The sequence below is a fragment of the Aulostomus chinensis genome, chromosome 8 (genome assembly GCF_037954235.1).
Source record: "Aulostomus chinensis isolate RoL2024-O1b breed Wild chromosome 8, RoL_Achi_v1.0, whole genome shotgun sequence".
NCBI classification, from domain to species: Eukaryota; Metazoa; Chordata; class Actinopteri; order Syngnathiformes; family Aulostomidae; genus Aulostomus; species Aulostomus chinensis.
Window position 1 is genome coordinate 3,274,358 of NC_141327.1, and position 20,183 is coordinate 3,294,540.

General features: G+C 46.4%; 2 protein-coding genes across 3 annotated transcripts in view; one reads left to right on the forward strand and one right to left on the reverse strand.

The window, feature by feature from the left end:
* Positions 1-6,394, forward strand: part of gpm6ab (glycoprotein M6Ab) — a 33,853-nt gene extending 27,459 nt beyond the window's left edge. The window contains exon 7 of the mRNA XM_086210465.1: positions 386-6,394. Within this exon, the coding sequence (XP_086066591.1) occupies positions 386-538 (153 nt within the window). The 3' untranslated portion in view covers positions 539-6,394. The remainder of the gene's footprint in view (positions 1-385) is intronic.
* Positions 6,395-7,519: 1,125 nt separating this feature from the next.
* dok1a (docking protein 1a) lies at positions 7,520-19,393 on the reverse strand. Of its 2 annotated transcripts, XM_086210467.1 has the most exons (8): positions 19,264-19,300; positions 17,069-17,147; positions 13,195-13,298; positions 12,937-13,079; positions 12,059-12,169; positions 11,920-11,989; positions 10,377-10,549; positions 7,520-10,306 (listed from the first exon to the last, which is right to left on the reverse strand). In XM_086210467.1, exons 4-8 carry the CDS (start codon positions 13,042-13,044, stop codon positions 9,407-9,409), a joined length of 1,362 nt encoding a protein of 453 aa, XP_086066593.1. In that variant the 5' UTR covers positions 13,045-13,079; positions 13,195-13,298; positions 17,069-17,147; positions 19,264-19,300; the 3' UTR covers positions 7,520-9,406. The 2 variants fall into 2 exon arrangements, with proteins under 2 accessions (XP_086066593.1, XP_086066592.1); XM_086210466.1 differs by lacking the exon at positions 13,195-13,298 and having other exon boundaries at positions 19,264-19,393.
* Between the last annotated feature and the right edge of the window lie 790 nt (positions 19,394-20,183).

Consider the following 20,183-nt stretch of genomic DNA (forward strand, 5'->3'; position numbering starts at 1 on the left):
TCCTCCTTGGTCATTACGGAGACATGAAGTCATTTCTCTTTCGTCCAACTGTCAAATCAATCAATTGAATCAAGATCCCAACACGTAGCTGCACTGTATTGCATTTCTCCAGGCTGCCATCTCTCATAATGCAGCACAAACTGGACAGTTACATAGAGAATATTCACTGTTGCGCATAAAAACTTTTATTTTATATACGCGTATATAACAACTAGAGAGATCCCCTGTGTCCTCTATGCTGCATTGTGGAGGACAGAGACCGACTGTGCTACGTAGCTTAGCACATTGAGTGACGTAGCATGTAGAGACCTTGCAGGCACTTTGCATGACAGAGGCTGCAGTGTTCAACTGGTATTCATTCCCGTTTGCTGCTCTCCTCGCTCAGGTCCACTTCCTGATGGCGCTAGCTGCCAACTGGGGCTACCTGAAGGACGCCAGCCGGATGCAGAAATATGAAGACATCAAGTCGAAGGAGGAGCAGGAGCTGCATGACATCCACTCTACACGCTCCAAAGAACGCCTCAATGCCTACACATAAACACACCGAGGAGAAACGACGCACACACACGTACCTGTCCGACACATATGCACACACACGCACACACACACAAACATTGCCTAAGGATAACAGATATATACACAAGGAAAACAGTACCAGTATACATTCAAATACACGCCTGAAGACACGAATGGGCAGCGAAAAAATGGTGACATCACAGACACCGACGCCGCCTTTGTGTCCCCAGCTGATCCTTTGTTCAGGTGGTCCATGCTAACATAGACGCGTTGAGTGATAGTTAGCATGAAGTTGACTTCTACGTGAATAAATGAATTATTGATTAAAATAGCTTCAGAAATACAAACGTGACATTTGACCTTGACGGTTCCTCGTATCGACCTATCGAGTGACCAAGCTCCCGTCCGTCCGTCATGGCTGCTGCCAAATGACCCAGAATTGTTTTCATCATACCACTTGGCATGCAATCATGTAAAACCAGCACAGCACATGTATGAAACAGTACAATGAACATTCAATTACTTGAAGAAATACCAAAAAAAAAAAAAAATACAAAGATCCCAAAGAATTGTCCCGTCCCCTGCTGGTTCGTTTTTTTAAGCCAAGACACCACAGACGTTTAATTCCATATCATGTCTTCTTTCAGGCTTGTTGACAGAAAATATACGTCAGCGTTCATTTTGGTTCACGTCTGTGTGGTCGTGTATTCAATTAGGGTGGAGATAATTAAAAAAACAACAACATGGAACACCAAAAATGTTATTAATATCAGCAATCAGCAGGGGAAGTTTCCCATGGAGGTCTTAGTTTAATTCTTTATGGACCGTCTCGCCTTGAGGTAGCAAGCCTTCATCTGTGCCCGGATATGACAAAGAAATGAGACTCCGTTTTCTAAAATTGGTTTGAATTAGAATTGCATTGTTGGACTTGATAGCATCATGCTGAGTACATGTTGACTTTATGACACTGAGCAGACGTTAGCTCATGAATCCTGGCGTGAGGTGTTTGTGGAGACGTTGGACGTACGCTATCATCGGACGCTGTCCTGCGTGGTTACGGAGTGCCAACGTACGTTTGACCAAATGCCAGCGTGGATCCACAGTGTCCGTCAGCTTGCGGCCAACTGTCACTCAACACGCTAACCTGCAGCACGGAGGCCAAGACATGTTAGCATCCAAGCTTGTTAGCAGGGAACACTGAAACAAACCATCCACAGCAGATGCTGGGAGGAATCTGGTGTCTGTGAGCTCATCATTGAATGCAGCAGCGCCACCAAGAGCCTCAAAACCTACAGTACACACATCATCATTTACACACACACACACACACACACACACACACACACACACACACACACACACACACATAGATGTGGCTGAATGGTCAGTGTTGTGCAGGCAGTGTTGTATGGTGGTGTCATGCTGTGTTATGTCGTTTCACCACATTATGATGACAGGCATCGCAGAGAAATATGGTCCCAGAGGAAATTTGAGCTTCGTATGGGTACAAATGGGTACCTTTGCTAACTTCTCCTCGCCCCCCCCCCCCCATCACCCCTCCCCCTCCCCCTTCATCCTGAGCCCAGTTTCATTAGTTGTTCCAAATGTTCTATCTGGGCACACTGAGCAGCACATTGCTACAAATGGGTTTAATAGGTTTAATATATATTTGTATTCATGATGATTATGATAGCTGGTGAATTGATGTCATAAAAAAAATTAGATTTTATTTCTGTGGTATATTTCACATCTGGCGCCAAAGGATCATGGGAAGTATCAGCACTTAGGATGGAGGCAGGGATTTACAACGACTGGTCAAACTGGGCCCTGCCCCTCCCCTCCCCCCTCGCCCCACATTTGTATAAACTTGTGACTTGTCCTCAGAAACAGCACATCTTAGCAGCACAAAGTCTTTTTAAACGTTTGTCATCTTCTCATCGGTCTGTCGAATCTTGTTTTTTCTCACTTTTTGGACTTTTTGCCACGTTTTTATCAGTATTGTTCATGTGTGATTTTTAGCATTGGGGATATTTAAAGAGGGCAGGTGTGTGTCATGGGGGGGGGGGTCTACATCACTTTCACATGTATTTCAGTGGTTCTGCGCACGCACACACACACACACACACACACACACGCATACACACACACACACACACACACACACACACACACACATGCGTAAACACCAATCATCTTGAGGGTTTGTTTTTGCCGACATGTTCTGTGTGTAATCTTTCTTTCATCGCACCCCTAATGTGACCAAAATGGCTGATCGGTCGGGTTCAGAACTGACTGTACCAGTCGGACGTGAGCAGATGACAACTGTGAATTGTGTGGTTGTTCAGGAGTGGATTCTCTGTTGGGTTTTTGCTGGCTGAGCGGTTTATTTTGAAAGGTTGTAGAGGGAGGATTCGTAGCGAGGCAGAGCAGAAGCGCCGTGAGATCGCCTCGATGTCATGAAGCCTTTGGTCGATTCTGTCGGCGTTGTTGGCGTTTCCCTCACAGGAGGAACCAGAACACCAGGAAAAAAGGTCTGCCGGCTGCAGGGCTGGAGGAAGGTCATGTCTGGAATTAGATGACGAGCTCATGGTTCAGAAATCATCAGCTTGAATGGATGTTGTGAGATTCCGAGCAGGTCCTTGCTCTCAAGCGCTTTGACTCTCGGTGCGTGAGCCTGTTTCAGGATATTGTTGCCCGACTGGAGGGAAACATTTAAGCTTTTTAACTCTCTGCATAATCAGCACTTAAGCTTAAGAATCTGATCTAAGTATTGGTCCGTCACCAGCGTATGTTTGTACCGCGTGTTGGGTTGTGTTGAGCCGGCCAACAAGAATTAAAGGAGTGTGTTTTATTTCCTCTAATAAGCTGTGAAGGAACGTGACTCTCTATCTGCCAGTAGAGATGATTGACAGATGTCTAATAGTACTGGTGAAGATGAATGATGAAGGGTTTGATCTGATGAGACTACCAGCACACACACACACACACACACACACACACACACACACACACACACACACACACACACACACTCCACCACCGCCATCACTCTGAGCCATAATTCTTTGCTCTTTTACTCTTCACCAATAACATCTCACTATTTTATTATCTATGGAACTTTTTAAATGTGAATCATTTAATTAGGGAAAAAGTGTGTTTCCTCTCTTTTTTTTCTCTCGTAGGCAGCATTACACACTGTACCTACATGAATTCTGTATAAAGATATACATATATGTGAAACAGTTGAGGTGAGCAGCCGAGAGAATGATTTCCTATCGGTTACAGAGTCTGGAGGACGCAGGTCAGTCCCAATGTCCTGAGCTGCTCTCCCACTCGCGGCTGCATTTACACGCACAAAAGACACCGGCAGGGGAGACTTAATACACTTACAAACAAAAAAAGAAAACGTTTGAAGCCCATAAAGGGACAAAAAATACATTTAGGGCTCTCAAGGTCACCAGGAACAATCCCTGGGTTCTTTTTTTCCGGGGCTCTGTAGGTTCTAAGTCTCTGTGAGATGGTTTTCACAGTAAATTCCAAAGGGTGGAGGGAAGATTTTAATATTGAATATTGCAGTATTGTTGCAGTAAATGAGGGACCAGAAATATTCATGAGGTGGCGCCTCAGCCCCTGATGGAACGTTCTCCCACGTTGCCGACCACAGGGGAATGAAAGCACTGTTAGACTTAATTACTCAGTGAAAAAGTGGAAACCCACATCGGCCCTCGAATCATGAGGACTCCAACGTTCGTCGTCACGTCGTGCACGAGGGACTGGAAAAACGTACTCCTCTGTAGCGCGAACAGATACGGCTAAATCGTCTCGGATTTAAAAAACAAAAAAAGAGTCGAAGAACCAGTTCTTTTGTTGTGTAAATGCAACTGAATACGGCCAAATCAAACAGCGAGCCCACGCAGGGAGGCTCCGCCAGACTCGTGTCCTGTTCAGGTGTGTCTCGGCTGCGTACAGTCAGTATTTTTAAGGGTCTAGTTTTACAGTAACAGTATTCTATCATTTCATTGCCTGACAATGGATGTCTTGTCAGTGTTTTTAACCTCAGATAAAAAAAAAAAAGTTTTTGTGCACTTATTGACCATTGTGAGCTCTCTCTCTCTCTTCTTCTTGGTGTGTAAGTGCATTGAGATCCCCGGTGTGGGGCCTGTGTATAGTCTTGCAGCATTGGTTATAACCTGAAGACATAACAATGATGAAAACGAATGAATTCATAATAATGAAGAAAAACTTATACAGGTAAAAAAAAAAAAAATAGAAAAAAAAGACAGTGAATCTAGTTGTTGTTTGTGGCATGGTTATGCATTCAATGGTCATCATTTTAAATGATTAAATAATTCAAAAAAACAACAACATTCTTTTCCACTGGCGCTGTTCTGCTGTCTTTGTTTTCTTTTCCACTTTTTTAGTGTGCAGTATTGCAGTTCCTGTTGCTAATGGTGTTGCTAAGCTAGCTCGCTTGCTCAGTTGTTTACCACCAGAGCAATATATTGTAGCAGTTTGACAAAATCGAGAAGTACCTTTAATTTCTGGCATACAAGTGCATGAATCTATGACTGCCAGTCTTAAGTGGTATGATCATGGTGTTCTTTATTGTTTAACCTAATAAAGCAGATTTGCAGATATGGTGTAATGTATTGCTCTGGCCCCCGTCCTCCTGCACCCACCTCTCTGCTCACATCCTCTTCCTCTCTCCCTCCCTTTCTGCATCGCCCTTCGGGCCGCGTCCACACTGCAGTTCTCGACGCCCGATTCACTATTTCTTTTTGGCTCGTTTGAATTGAGCAGTGACTCACGTCTGAGTCCTCCTGTTTCTGTGCTTGAAACAAGCTGCATGTGTGCGCCGGAGTCAGCCATGCATAAGTGAAGCACCACGTTACCTAGCAACAAGCGCGCAGCCAAATCTCCATCTGTAATGGACGCTAACAAAGCTGACTAAGCTCCGTTCGAGCCGGTATACCAGCTAACAGGTCCAGAGCTGCACAGTGACGTTTGAAGATGAAGAAGGATGAGGATGATGAAGGCCAGCACGCCTGGTGCTCGCCTGGTTCTGAGGGATGGAAGGAGCTAACAAATATCAGATTCCTCCCGTATGACTGAGGCTAATGTGGTCGTCTTTGTGACGTCAGAGACGAGCTAACGGAGAGAATCAGGAAGAGGATGTTAGCTGCTCGCTCTCCCATTTGTTTCAGTCTCCTCGTTTTACCCATAACTCCTTGTAAAGATGAATATGTGTACTGACATGTACTAATCCTGCGTCCTTCTTGTCGGCCCCCTGACCACTGCTGAACATGGACTCGCTCCACCATTGCACCATCCTGACCGCATGCATTTGTGACAGGATTCAGAAATCGGACCGAGGCAGCGTCGAGCATGACTCTCAAAACAATGAATTCTGATTTCTATCATTCTGTGACAGCAACGTGACGTGTCTGCAACTGTTGTCCGCAGTTGGAGCACCAAAGCTCTGTATCACAGCATGAAAGATCAGATCCTCTGTGCCTGAATCCATTCAGCTCTCGTCCATCGAGAACTGAACCACAGATCTAAAAGCTGATGTCAGTCTGCAACCTGAAACTGATCATCGCCTGTTTCAGATCCATGCTTCACATCAGGCTGGACATTTTGGACGCTGGGAGTAGTTTTTTTTATTTCTTCTTCTTTTTTCTGTTTTTCCATCGTAGACTTTTTGTACTTCACTCTGGTTGCTTAGTAGCAAGCTTAATCGGATTCACTCCTTCATTTTTGTATATATCTGTGCCAACAGCTTGGGCAGACAGTGGCTTTTTTATTTGTAAAGACATAAACTTGCTTGCATATATAAATAAAAAGAAATAATACACTTGTGTACTTGTTAATAAGGGAACACCTTGAGTTCGTGTCGTCATTTCATATTGCAACACCTTTGACTCAAAGTTTGGAGATAATTATTATCTTGGTTTGGAGCTATTAAATGTGATAAATCAGTTATGAATTAGGTGTACTGAGGAACTGATAGAAGGACTCATGAACCACATTGATATATTAAAAACGTCTGTGCTGTAAATCCAAGACAGGGGTGTCAAACTGATCCAGTAAAAGGCCGCATGGCTGCAGGTTTTCAGTCCAACCAAGCAAAATCGACACCTGATCCAACCAATGAGCTGTGAGGACGCAGCTTGATTGATTGAAGTAGAGTCAGGTGTTGCTTTTGCATGGTTGGACTGAAAACCTGCAGCCATGCGGCCTTTTACTGGATCAGTTTGACACCCCTGAACTAAGAGAATAGCTGTACAGATTTCCATCCATCCCTCCATCTTCTCCCTCTCCTCCTGTTCAGGGTGGTGGGGGTAGAGCCTATCCCAGCAGCCTTCCCCCTGGACAGGTCATCAGTCCATGGCAGGGCCAACACATAGAGACAGACAACCATTGGCTCTCCCAGCCACGCCTACGGTCAATTTAGAGTCTGGATTAACCTGGTCCCTCTTGATGTCTTTGGACTGTGGAGGAAGCTGGAGTACCAGAGAGAACCCAGCAGGAACAGGGAGAACATGGAGACTCACCCAGAAAGACCCCGTGCTCCAGCCGGGGCTCGAACCTGCCCTGTTAAGATATTATTTCAAGTGAAATCTGTACAGGGGTGTCACGGCGGTGCAGAGGTTAGCGCTGTCGCCTCATAGCACAAAGGTTCTGGGTTCCAGTCCCAATTCACCAATGAATGACATCTAACCAGTATTTTGTGTCCTAAAGGAAGTGGAGGGTTTGATTACAGGCCATTATCTCTTAGTTGTGAGGTCACACAGCCGTGATTCAGTCAACGCGAAACACGTCAGATGAGAAATCCACCAAAATCAGAGGGCAAACAGGCCAGAACCAGAAAACAGTGTCAATATCACAAGGGAGGTACGAGTTCGTACCACAGAGTACAATTATTACATTTGGTCAAACAGCCCCATCTAGTGGAGAAATCAAATTAATACATTTTTCCTTGTGATACAAATAATTAAGATGATTCAGTGTACCAACAGTCCTTTATTGAGGAATTGTATAAATGTCTAAACGATCATACAATGATTAATTCAACACCAGAAGTTTTTACCTGCGTTGAAAACTACCACAGACCTCTGGAATACTGCATACATGGAGGAGCAAAGAAAAAAAAAAGCGTAGGAACGAGATGGCTTATTACACATCCGAACACTTTAAAATTGTAATCCTCAGTTTCACCCTGATGAATAAATTTTCTTCCATTAAATTTACACAAATTCCATGTTTTACCTTAAAATTAAAAATTTGATCACATATAAAAGATGCAGGCTGCACGGTGGAGCAGTGGTCAGCACTGTGGCCTCACAGCAAGAAGGTTCCGGGTTCGAGTCCCGGCTCGGACACGGGATCTTTCTGTGTGAGTCTCCATGTTCTCCCTGTTCCTGTGTGGGTTCTCTCCGGTACTCCAGCTTCCTCCCACCGTCCAAAGACATCAATTTGGGGACGAGGCTGATTGATACTCTAAACTGACCGTAGGTATGACTGTGAGTGTGAATGGTTGTTTGTCTCTGTATGTTGGTCCTGGGATGGACTGGCGACCTGTCCAGGGTGAACCCCGCCTCTCGCCTGTTGACGCTGGGATAGGCTCCACCCCCCCGCGACCCTTACTAGTAAGGAATGAGCGGAAGACGACGATGGATGGATAAAAGATGCTGATCCAAACACTATTTTGTTTACTGCTTAATTGTCTTTTTGCTGCCGTAACCGACTGGCGACCATTGGCCCGCGTGTACTGTGTGCTGTTTGAGGCTGAAGTAGCGAAACAAAAATGACCAAAGGAACATTTTTACTCTTTATTCTCCACCATTTTCCTTTATAAGAGGAAGAGTGTGTTGTTTTTTCTTTCTTCCTTCCCACTTTGGACGTTATCAACACATCCCAATGTGTTAGATAGCTTGAGGGACACGATGGGGGTTTCAGGAAGGGCAAAGTTAGCTGCCGGGCCTTACAGCAGTTCAGTTTAGGTTAATGACCCAGGGAACAAATACTGTGCTGGTGCTGTGCTGACGTACACCTGGTGACATTCTAACTCCCCGCCGGTTCTCACAGCTACTTCCTGCACTGTGTCAGTCTCTGTTTTCTTTGCATCAGCTTCCTCATGCAGACGGCACACCGTTAGCCTGGTGAGACCCTCAACATCTCGTGAGCTGAAAAGTTCAATTCTGCAGCTACGTCTGCGCGCCTCTTCTCCACCACCACCATGAAAGGACACAATCAGCACCACAGACTCTTTCTTACCTACCAAATCCTTTTGGAAGAAAGAAGAAATAAACTTTTCTGCAGTGAAGCTCTGCTCGTGCTAACGGCTGTTCCAGTGTACTTGCTGTTATTGAGACGTTTTTTTTTCTCTGCAGTAACTGCACTTTCAGCTGTGATTATTCTACCGTTAAGGTTACCGCTGATCTCCTCGGGAGAGTACTGCTCTGGGGTGGCCGATACTCACATCATCAGCTACGAGAAGTAATCAGCAGTAGTATATAAATGTACAAGCAACTCTGAGGTTGCTGCGCTGCCTCCAGGAGCTTCATGACTGTTGAGGGACGAGCAGGAAGAGCAGTTGGTTTTGTTGCATTTGGATTTCTCATTCTAGAAGAGACGGGATGTAGCAGATGTAGCGGCGCCACTCATCTACCCGTCTCACCAGGCTAATGTAGGAAAGACGATTCTGCAGTGTCGGATGCGCCACGATGATTTTTGCGTAGGCAGTCACACATTAACGGAGCAGAGACGTAGTTTGACACACAACAGGAGAGTACAGCTGTGTAGCAGAAATGCTAACCAGGTTCAGACTGCGGGGCGTCTCCATGAACATGCTTGATAAGGCGTTATTAGTGCTCTTCAAACAGCTGGACTAAATTATTCCCAGGTTTTCATAGATGACATCATCAAGAGATTGGTCCATGGTCTTGCTGGCAGTAACTGAGGAGGATGATGCCGAAAAGGAAGGAGTGGTGCTGGAGAGTGAGGAGGGACTAGAGGATGGTGTTTTGTGCACTTGGGCGTAGAGGTGGGCGAATGGGTCTGGCTTGCTTTCATTTTTAGGAGGCGCTTTTTCCCTCGTGGGTTCAGTGTAAATGGGTTCATCAGCTGCAGCAGGCGTTCCTTTCCTGGGACATTTACTCTGTTTGTTCTGGACTGGACTGACGCGATCATAGACCTCCGAGTACTCTGAATCTGGGTGGTGGATGATGAAGCAGGGTTGTGGGTCGGATGAGCTTGGAGAAGAAGTAATGGTTTCTTTTGAACTTGGCGGTAGAAGAGGGAGAACACTGGCAGGGTCTACGTACAGAGCTGAGGTGGTCTGGGAGGGTTGTACAGATTTAATGCAATCGGCCGGGTCAGCGTACACTGCCTCTGCGTGGCCTCGAGGAAGATCTCCAGAGGGTGTGTCATGCCTGGGCACCTTTGGGAGAGGCATGAGGGTGATGGGTGCCGGCTGCGCTGCTGCACGCTCTGGTGAACCAGCTGAATCCTGTCCAGGATGCGCGGTCTCTTCTGGGGCGGCAGATATCTTCAGAATGGAAGCCATATCGGTGATATCGGGTATTCTTGGGAGAGGAGAGTGAGCGCGCATGCTGGGGACAGTAACTCTCTCGTCCTCTGGGCTTTGGTTGCCTACAGTAACAGATGGAGTCCTCAGTTTGATGGCACTCTGAATCAGGGAGAAAATTTTCTTTGCCTGCTGTGTCTCAAAGTTGAAGGTTCCGGGACCGCTGTCGCACCGTCTGCCTGCTTCGATGGTTAAAGCCAGCTGAAACACAATGAGCCAAAGGTCAAATAAGACACGATCCTCTGGCTGCCCGGCGTATTTTGATGCTTACCTTGTCGTTTCCGTATCGTCTCAGCAGTTCATACGGCCACTCTCTGACAATGTTCATCTTCTGAGGTTCTTTCAGCTGCAGGGCCCTCTGCCCCACTCTCAGCCAGTAGGACCCCTGGAGGCCACAACGCAGCGCTGCATCTGTCCTCTGCACCACCACCCAGAAGTCGGAGGCTGGGGAGGAAACCTTGCCTGTCATGATTGCGTAGCTTCATGTTGGTGGACAAAGAGGCTTCAAACCACTCGGAACACAACGATAGGCGCTTTTACACCTGAGGCGCTTTTACACCTGAGGCGCTTCAGTTGGTCAGGAGCAGAGGCCTCAGCTCGAACTAGGACTGCAACTAACAATCATTTTCTCGATCAATTAATTTGCACGGTCTGTTCCACATCGATGCGAACAGCATGAACTTGCACCTGTTTGCACTTTTTTATTTGCTATCTTCCAAAATAGGAAATTAATATGCTGATAATTTTCACAAATAATAGACGAATCATTTATTTAATCTAAATTTTGTTTTTCATCAAAGCAACTCATCCTTATATTCAAGTAACTGGAACAAGCAAATTTTCGATGTTTTTGCAGGAATAATAAAAAAAAAAAACCCTGAAAAGATGAATTGATTCTCAAAATATTTGACTGATTAACTGATCAATTGTTGCAGCTCGACCTCCAACACTTTTCTGCCTTTCACCAGTCAAAGAATGGACTCTCTGACAGGAAAACTGGGTGAAAACCAGTGTAGTACCAACAAGTGCTACTGGCAAGGTGAAACCCAGGTTCACGAGGCAGCTGATCGGAGGCGATGTTGTACGCCATCGTTGTGGCGTTTGCATCGCTGGGAAGGCACGGATGTATGCACATGTACGTGGGTATGTACTGTAAAAATACCCAACCTGTGGAAGAGCAAACCAGTCTTTAGAGGGTTTGCCAAGTTGATCTGGCACAAGAACCAGACCAGAACCAGTCCTGGGCTCACTCTGGTATCATGGGCATGAGAATGTCCGAATCAGCTGGACCAGATGTTGTCTGGAATTGATCCTACCAGCTCTCAAGCGCTGTAAAAGTTAGTCAGCTGCTTGCAACGCATCAAGTGACCAGAAATATTTGAAAGTGTGACAAAGAAATTCTGGAATTGCTTTTTCTCAGTAGGAGCGCAGCACAGCCTCTGTATCCTGTACTGCCTCCTCCCCCGTCTCCCCCGGGTCTCGGCCCCAACGCGTAGAGGGTTGTAGCTCACTGAGTCACAAATTAAGGGCTAGAGATGTCTCATCATGTGTGAGACATTGAGTTTGGATGTAAGAACATTCCATGATCGAGGCCCGTTTGTTGGTGGACGTATCGACCCAGAAGGGATTTCCTTCAGGTGCAGCCAAGCACGACCACTCTGACTCAGCTACAACCTGGAAAACCCCCTCAAAATTGGAAAGAACATGTTCAACACAAGGAAACTGCTGTCAGTGAGATGAAGGCCGTTGTGTGAAAGATGAAAAACGAAGTTAAGAAAGTGGTGGAAAAATGGAAGACGATGAAAGCAACGTACCTTCATCTGCTGTGACGTAGATCTGGTTCTCCTCCATACGAAGTCGATTCTCTGCTGAGCCGGTCGCTCTCTGGGAAAAACGTCAGTTAGAGCGACTGCTTGAGCAGCAAGTGAGCTGGAGCTGAAGGTTTCCTCTCACCTGAAAGCTGTTCTGACACAGTTTCTCCACCCACTCCACGCAGTCGTCTTTGAGGGCAGCGAACACCATCGTTCGGTCCTGAGTTTCCACACAAAATGCTGACATGTTCTCCTGTGAGCCGCAGATAAACAGCAGCCTTGGTATTTCCATCTGTTGTAAACATCCCTTAGACATACAGACATGGCCTGAAACGGCTCCTGCCTACCTGGAACCCCTCATCCAGGTCTACACTCCCTCTCACCCAACTCCATACGGTCCGCAGAGTCCCTTTCTACTTTTAAGAGACATTTGAAGACTCAACTGTCGAGGCAGCACCCAGGCACATAAATCTAACCCTCTCCTCTTTGTCCTCAGGGGTAGAACGAGTCAGAGGGGTTAAGACCCAGCTCCTAGTGACTACTTAGCACTGACACTGTTGAATATTGAATGTGATGTTGAATTCTTGGTTGTGGTAAGTTGTGGTTAAATTATGTTCAGAAAAGAAGAAAAAAACAACTGCCACTAGATGGCAGCACCTGCAGGCAATGAAACTTGAAGCGTTCGCTTTGGACAAAAGTGTTTGCAAAATGAAATTGTAGAATTTTAGAACGCAGTCACCCTGGATGACCCTGGCCTTGCTTCCTCATGTCTTTCAAAAGCAAGCGACAGAAATTTTTTTTTCAAAAGGTACCAGGAGTAACTTCACATTTAGAGGACCCTTATCAATACAAGCAGAACAAAATAATGCAATAAAAAAATAATTCCCAATTAAAAGAAAACTATATTAAATATTACTTAAATTTAACTCTTGCTCATTTGTGTGGCCCCCCTTAAGGACTCCTGGGGGTTTACGGACCCTACTTGGAGAACCTCTATCATAAAGAACCAGAAAAGCTGACCATGGGGCAGGCCTCGGCGTTGGGAGGGAGTCTCAGGACGCTGATCAGCTCAGACAGTCGGACCACTTTCAGCTTCCTGTCCCCGTGAGGCTGGTGGTGTCTCGTCATCAACCCAGCGCCGTGGTCACCTCCTGGGCCGCCTCCTGCAGCATCCGGGATGGACAAACACACACAGGCATGTCAGGTACCCTCCAGGAGCAGTCCAGAATAAAGTTGGGCACGTTTGTTAGGATGGAGGGAGGAATGAGGACCACATACTCTCAGTCAGGGAAAATGGTGCTCAAGACTGGAGGCAACTGGATTCAATGAACTCTGCGTTGCCACATGGAAGACTGGTGCCACCGCAAGAGTCCCCAAGAAACCTAAAGCAATCGAGTTCCTTCACATCAGCACAAAATCTGCAATCGTCTGACATGAATAATTTTCTTTAAAAGACGAATCAACCAAAACTGCAAAAACACGATGATAAATGATGCTGAGGAAGAGTAAATTCATTTTTACAGCCATTAGCAGAATGTTGTTGATATAATCTGCATCTGTTATCATCAAACATGTGAACACGCGCGGAAGAAGCTCATCGGACCACAAATACTATCAGGGGATTGTCTAGAAGGGGATGGCGGTCAAGATGTCAGCTCAGTGTCACTCAGAGTGGCACCTGTGTGGGCTATGAAGGGGAAAGGCGCCACCCAGTGTCATGTTTGCTAACAAGACACGACTTCAGTGCTGCGACATGTCAGTGACATCCTGCTGTTGATTATGATGAACCAAAACTGCCCTAAACACTGTTGTACATGATATTATATGATAGATATTTCTGTTAAACCTTTAAGCAACTTTAGTCCAACTCACCACTATCAAATATACTTTTATTTTGATTGATTTGAACTGTAAATTACATTTTGTATTATTTAATGTTTTTTTTTTTTAATTAGCAGTATTGTCATGACAGTATGTGACACGTCAGCAATTGGCAGTATTCATTGTTGCAATATTGGTTTTTTAGTGTTATGTCCCAAATCATAGATTTGTGTTTTTTTCTCTCCATTTTTTCCCCTCTGGTTTTCCCGACGTCCTCCTGGTTCCTGGTCACTACCAGGACTGCTGCTGTGTGACAACGCTGCAGAACGCATTTTCTTGAGGGAATCCCAGTCTAGGATTTGTGTTTAAAGCCAATGATTGTATATACATTTGTTTATGTGTGTGTGTGCGTGGTCATGTCGACTCTCCCTGTCCTACAGTGCTACTAATGTAGCAACAACGTCCACTAGTGGAGATCAGAAGGACAGCATGTATTTGTCCCACAGGTCAGACGGGAGAAAATGGCTCCTGTCTGTGTACAAATACTCTCAAGTTCTCATGTTCAAGGCCAAGTATCATCAAGTGTACAGTGTCGGAGCAGTAGAGGGACTCGAACCGTGTAATTTCACATTTTTAATATAAAGACATGTAATCTTTATAACGGTTTAAATTATTGATCTGTTTGCCGTTAAATCGATAGAAATTTAAATCAAAGAAAAGCAGGGCAACATGGCTCAGAGGTGGAGTGGCTGTCCAGTAACTGAAGGGTTGCTGGTTCAATCCTCATGTGCACCCTGGTGTCCTTCAGCAGGACACTGAACCGGCTAACGGCACAAAATGAATGAGAGCAGAAAACGTGTATTTGCCTGTTGCAGAGGTGTGCGTTCTACGCCGGTGAGAGGTTTGTGCCTTCGCGGGATTTTGGACATGTTTGCCGTCTTTGCTTCTTTTCATTCAATTAAAGAAATAAATCAGATGAACCACACAGGCCCCCAGTGATTCAAGGCTCCCGGCCATGTGCTGTGCTTGGCAGCATCAGCGAGGCGGCGGCGGTGAACTGCAGCTGTCTGCTTGATTCTTACTGGGATGTGAAGACGCCATTACGGCGCTCTGCTAACGAATGCGACAACAAGTTTCTCTGGGTCAGGTTTTGACACAAGTTTCGGATCCTTGTGATATTTTTATGGTGGTAGACGGACCATTCTGTGACTGACTCAATGTGACTGCTGGAATGTGGGTCAGCATCCGAGAGAAGACTGAGGATTCCAGCAGATGTCAATCAAAGCATCTTGCAGACTCTCAGACTGATGATGGTTGATGATACACATCTATAACACGCGTCAAGCCCTCGTCCCTCTTGACTCCTCCCTGCTCCTCACATTCTCGTTGCAGCTGCTCTCCTCGCAGCAGCCACGTCAGGACACTTCTGGGTCAGCTCCTTCAGTCGGAGGTTCTCAAATGAACTCTCCTCCTCATGAATACTCATCACATCCTCCCAGGACCCGCAAACATCACCATTCATAAAAACTCCTCTGAGCTAATTCACTCTTGAAGTACCCTTCACTTCCCTTAACTTTACCACGCTTCCTTCTTGAAGTGAGGTTTGCGCCCTGACCCTGAAACTCCACGTCGTGTTGTTTCTTGGCTAATTACAGCCAACCTGCACCGGTGGCGCCTGCCTGCAAGTCCAGACGGATCACCGGGAAGTGTAAGTGCGCTCGCTGGGCTTACATAACACCATCTTGAATTCCAGGGCCTATAAAAGCTGTCAAATCCACTTCTCCTGTTCTGCTCAGCATGCTGCTGCATATGTGTACGAACACATCCACCACCACCACCACCACCACCACCACCAGCAGCAGCCAGCATCCACCTGTGGGCTGCTTCTTCATGATTCTCTGTGACAGGTGTTGCACTCAGCGCTCCCCACTCAGGCTTTTTCAGGACTAAGGTTAGAATTCTCGTGGCTTTTGTTTTCCTTCTACCCAACACGGATAGCTGAAGAAGACCTGCAGACCTCAGTGGGCGGATGTCGCCCCGCAAATGTAGAATGACTGGTGAAAACAGGGCGCTGTGAGGTCACCACGGCTGGCGGTTCATCACGTGGCGACCTGACCGAAACCCTCGTGTATGTCAATCACAGAGGCTCCTGAAGCCATGAAGCCATGACACCGAAGGTTCTCTGCAAACGCGCACACATGACTACAAAAATGTCAGCCGAGCATTTTTTGTTTTGTTTTGTTCTGCGTAGATGACATCATCATTGCGTGCTGAGGCAAACAACCATCTGCAAGCTACAAAATAACAGCAAAAATCAGATGCGCAACCACAGGCTCGTCTGGAAGACCCACCGAGTTCCGCTGCTCCAGCTGATGACAATGAACGGCGTTACTGCACTTGTGGAAGAACACTTCCTGAAGCAGCTCAAAAAACCCTTCCTGAGACCTAAAACATTAACAAACAGCCAATGAAAACACAACCTCAGCAGCCGTCTGGCGTCCAGCAATCACTTCAGCACGATAAACAAAAAGTGTAATTATTATTAAATGATGAAAGGTTTGCATGATTGCAACGCCGCACTTCGGCCGTCTGACACCAAGCAGGAGGACCTACAGTCCACACAGTCACACAAGTCAACCTACTTGTCTGTGTATGAAGCCAACTTCACTTATTTTTGTGACGCAACCGTCTGCTTGCTGTTGTTTGGTTGTTTGAAAAACTGACAGCAATTTCTGAAACTCACATTTGATCTGATAAAGAGAAGAATAGATGTGTGTCAACATGGCGAGGAGGCGGCCTCAGTCAGAGGGGGAGTGTGTTTCCATCGGAGATCATAAGAGAAAAAAAGGTTTTGGAGATTAACGACTGTCATGTCTGCTCTCAACTTTAATCTTCTATTCCTTATATTTGCTCCTGTTTTATTTTGAAACTCCCTCCTCCCTCGGCCCTGTTTGCTCTTGTTTCTGTCTGTTTCCCACCTTTGCCGGCGGCTGATCTGAGTCTCCCACCTCTCTCTCGTTGTGTGATTAGTGGAGTTTGTACTTTAGTTTGTCTTGCTGTCACATCCTCTGTCGCGCTCCCTCTACTGTTTACCTCTGTTTATTTCTGGCGCTTGTCATTCACCGCTGCTTCCTGGTGTGTGGTTTAGTTCAGAGTTTAGAGCTTCATTCCATCTCTGAATAAATGAATGCTTCCATTTCTGCCTGACTCCCCGTGTCTGCATGTGGTTGCATATTCTTCTGTGCCTCACTGACACTTCAGTCAGTAACAAGTCAGTAAAACATAGAATTAAAAAAAAAAAAAAAAAAAACCCGCAGGAGTATCAAACTACCTCCCATGTCCTGGATCTCCAGTCGGCCGATGCCGCTGCTGCTGGGGGGAACCAGAGACAACCAGACCGGCTTCCATTTCTGAGGAGAGAGAAAGACTTGGTGAGTGAGAGAGAGTTGTTGGTGTCAACTCGGGTGCCACAGCGCCACCGTGCGGGGGTTCCTTCCTGCCCTCCACTACACCGACACGCCCTCAACCTGAGGTCTTATCCTCTGAACGTGGCAGTGAGCTGCAACTCTCCCATGTGTGACGCAGACAGTAAACATGAGTCACATCCTGCTGAAGGAGAGTCAAGCACATGGACAGTTTGAGCAGCAGAGCAACAGAGCGACAACAGGGCAACAACAGAGCAACAACAGGGCAACAACAGAATGACAACAGAGTGACAACAGAGTGACAACAGAGCAACAGAGTGACAACAAAGCAACAACAGAGTGACAACAGAGCAACAACAGAGTGACAACACAGCAACAGAGCAACAACAGGGCAACAACAGAGTGACAACAGGGCAACAACAGAGTGACAACAGAGCAACAGAGTGACAACAGAGTGACAACAGGGCAACAACAGAGTGACAACACAGCAACAGAGCAACAACAGAGTGACAACAGGGCAACAACAGAGTGACAACAGAGCAACAGAGTGACAACAGAGTGACAACAGAGCAACAGAGTGACAACAAAGCAACAACAGAGTGACAACAGAGCAACAACAGAGTGACAACACAGCAACAGAGCAACAACAGGGCAACAACAGAGTGACAACAGGGCAACAACAGAGTGACAACAGAGCAACAGAGTGACAACAGAGTGACAACAGAGTGACAACAGGGCAACAACAGAGTGACAACAGAGCAACAGAGTGACAACAGAGTGACAACAGAGCGACAGAGCAACAACAGAGTGACAACAGAGCAACAGAGTGACAACAAAGCAACAACAGAGTGACAACAGAGCAACAACAGAGTGACAACACAGCAACAGAGTGACAACAGAGCAACAACAGAGTGACAACAGGGCAACAACAGAGTGACAACAGAGCAACAACAGAGTGACAACACAGCAACAGAGGGACAACAGAGCAACAACAGAGTGACAACAGGGCAACAACAGAGTGACAACAGAGCAACAGAGGGACAACAGAGCAACAGAGTGACAACAGGGCAACAACAGAGTGACAACAGAGTGACAACACAGCAACAGAGTGACAACACAGCAACAACAGAGTGACAACAGGGCAACAACAGAGTGAAAACAGAGCGACAACAGGGCAACAACAGAGTGACAACAGGGCAACAACAGAGTGACAACAGAGCAACAGAGTGACAACAAAGCAACAACAGAGTGACAACAGAGCAACAACAGAGTGACAACAGAGTGACAACAGAGCAACAACAGAGTGACAACAGGGCAACAACAGAGTGAAAACAGAGCGACAACAGGGCAACAACAGAGTGACAACAGGGCAACAACAGAGTGCCAACAGAGGGACAACAGAGCAACAGAGTGACAACAGGGCAACAACAGAGTGACAATAGAGCAACAGAGTGACAACAGAGTGACAACAGAGCAACAACAGAGTGACAACAGAGCAACAGAGTGACAACAGAGCAGCAACAGAGCAACAACATGAAGTGAGACTTGTTTGTTGTGGTATTCATCAGTAGCGACTGTCACTCTCAAGTCTGTCATCAGCAGCTGTGATTGGGGCTTTCACATCTCTGATTTTTGAGCTCACACACAAGTTAAGTGTGTGTGTGTGTGTGTGTGTGTGTGTGTGTGTGTGTGTGTGTGTGTGTGTGTGTGTGTGTGTGTGTGAGAGCAAGTGCTGCACAGGAATGTGGAGACTGGAACCTGTGTTCTGTTGCAACTTGTTCATTTAGGTTTTATGCACCGAATCCTCGTTTGCGCAACGCAGAAATGAAGGAAAGATAAGAGCGTTTCCGTGCAAACCGCTGGTGTTTGGTTCCCCTGAAGAATCAGAACGAGTGTGCGTGACGGGTTCATGCTGCCAGTCCTGAGCTGGACCGAGCCGTCGGGAGGACACGGTCACAGGTGCTGTCCTGACTGTTTCAGTCATAGCACTAAACAGGTTTTCAGCAGTGGTAGAAAACAAGGACACTGAGCAGCACGACTGCTGAAAAGTACACTAAATAACTGCTAGAAATACATTTTAATGCAGTAAGTCTGTACTCACTTTGCCAGCTTTGTGTGGTCGAAGGTAAACCGGCCCTGTTTTGGTCTGAGGGTCCATCGGGGCAGCACAGGCACTCCAGCTCTGACCTTTGGAGTCACAGACACTGTATGACGTCTCCTTGTTGTTTCCTGGCTTCTTTCTTTTGCGCGCTGGTTCATACAAGGGCTGGGCGTGCCAGCCATCAGGCGCTCTTGAAACATGATCCTCACCTGACGGAGCTCCCACTTGAGCACCTGGATGAAGAACTTCAGAGTCACTGCCAGCTTCAGTGAGGACACGTTTACGATTGTGCTACCAGCTCAGTGTCTTTCAAGGGTTCTTTTGTTTTTTTCAGTCCATTGTTTTCCAGATGACAAACAAGTTCACCTGCAGTTCTGTTCTAAAACAGAGAGACTTCAGTTTTCACATATTTGCTGGATTACGGCGAGTCCTCGCTCACATTTGCATTCACGTGTTTATATGTTAGTTCGCACTCACATGACGTGAATTAGCACGTATGTCACAGTGTTCCCAGCTAAGCCATTTTTAAGAGCCGTGTTCATCCTCCGACCTCTGACCTCAACATAATCCATGATCCTCGTTCAGACGCCGACCTCTTCCTCTACCGTCATGTCATGACTCACTCAGTGGCATGTAAAGTCTCACGTCACATGCATCAAACTTTGCCTGTGTCATTAGCATTGTTTGTATGTGGAATTCATCAGCAACGTCTGCAGACCAATCAGCCCGTCAGAATAAAATTCTGGATTTTTCTGGATGTGCCAACGCGGTTCAGGCCCGGTGACGCACTCTTGGGTTCAGAGTTCCCACTTTACTAACAGTAACATACAATAGTAACACATATATAACACATATATAGGTGTGTGTGTGTGTGTGTGTGTGTGTGTGTGTGTGTGTGTGTGTGTGTGTGTGTGTGTGTG

Excerpts from the sequence above, each read along its gene's own strand:
- dok1a (XM_086210466.1), bottom strand. The coding sequence starts at position 19,320 with ATGGACCCTCAGACCAAAACAGGGCCGGTTTACCTTCGACCACACAAA. Across the intron at positions 13,080-17,068 it reads GGAGATCCAGGACATGGGAG|GAGGCGGCCCAGGAGGTGAC; the intron begins GTAGTTTGATAC and ends CGGATGCTGCAG. Across the intron at positions 11,990-12,058 it reads TGTGTCAGAACAGCTTTCAG|AGAGCGACCGGCTCAGCAGA; the intron begins GTGAGAGGAAAC and ends CGTTTTTCCCAG.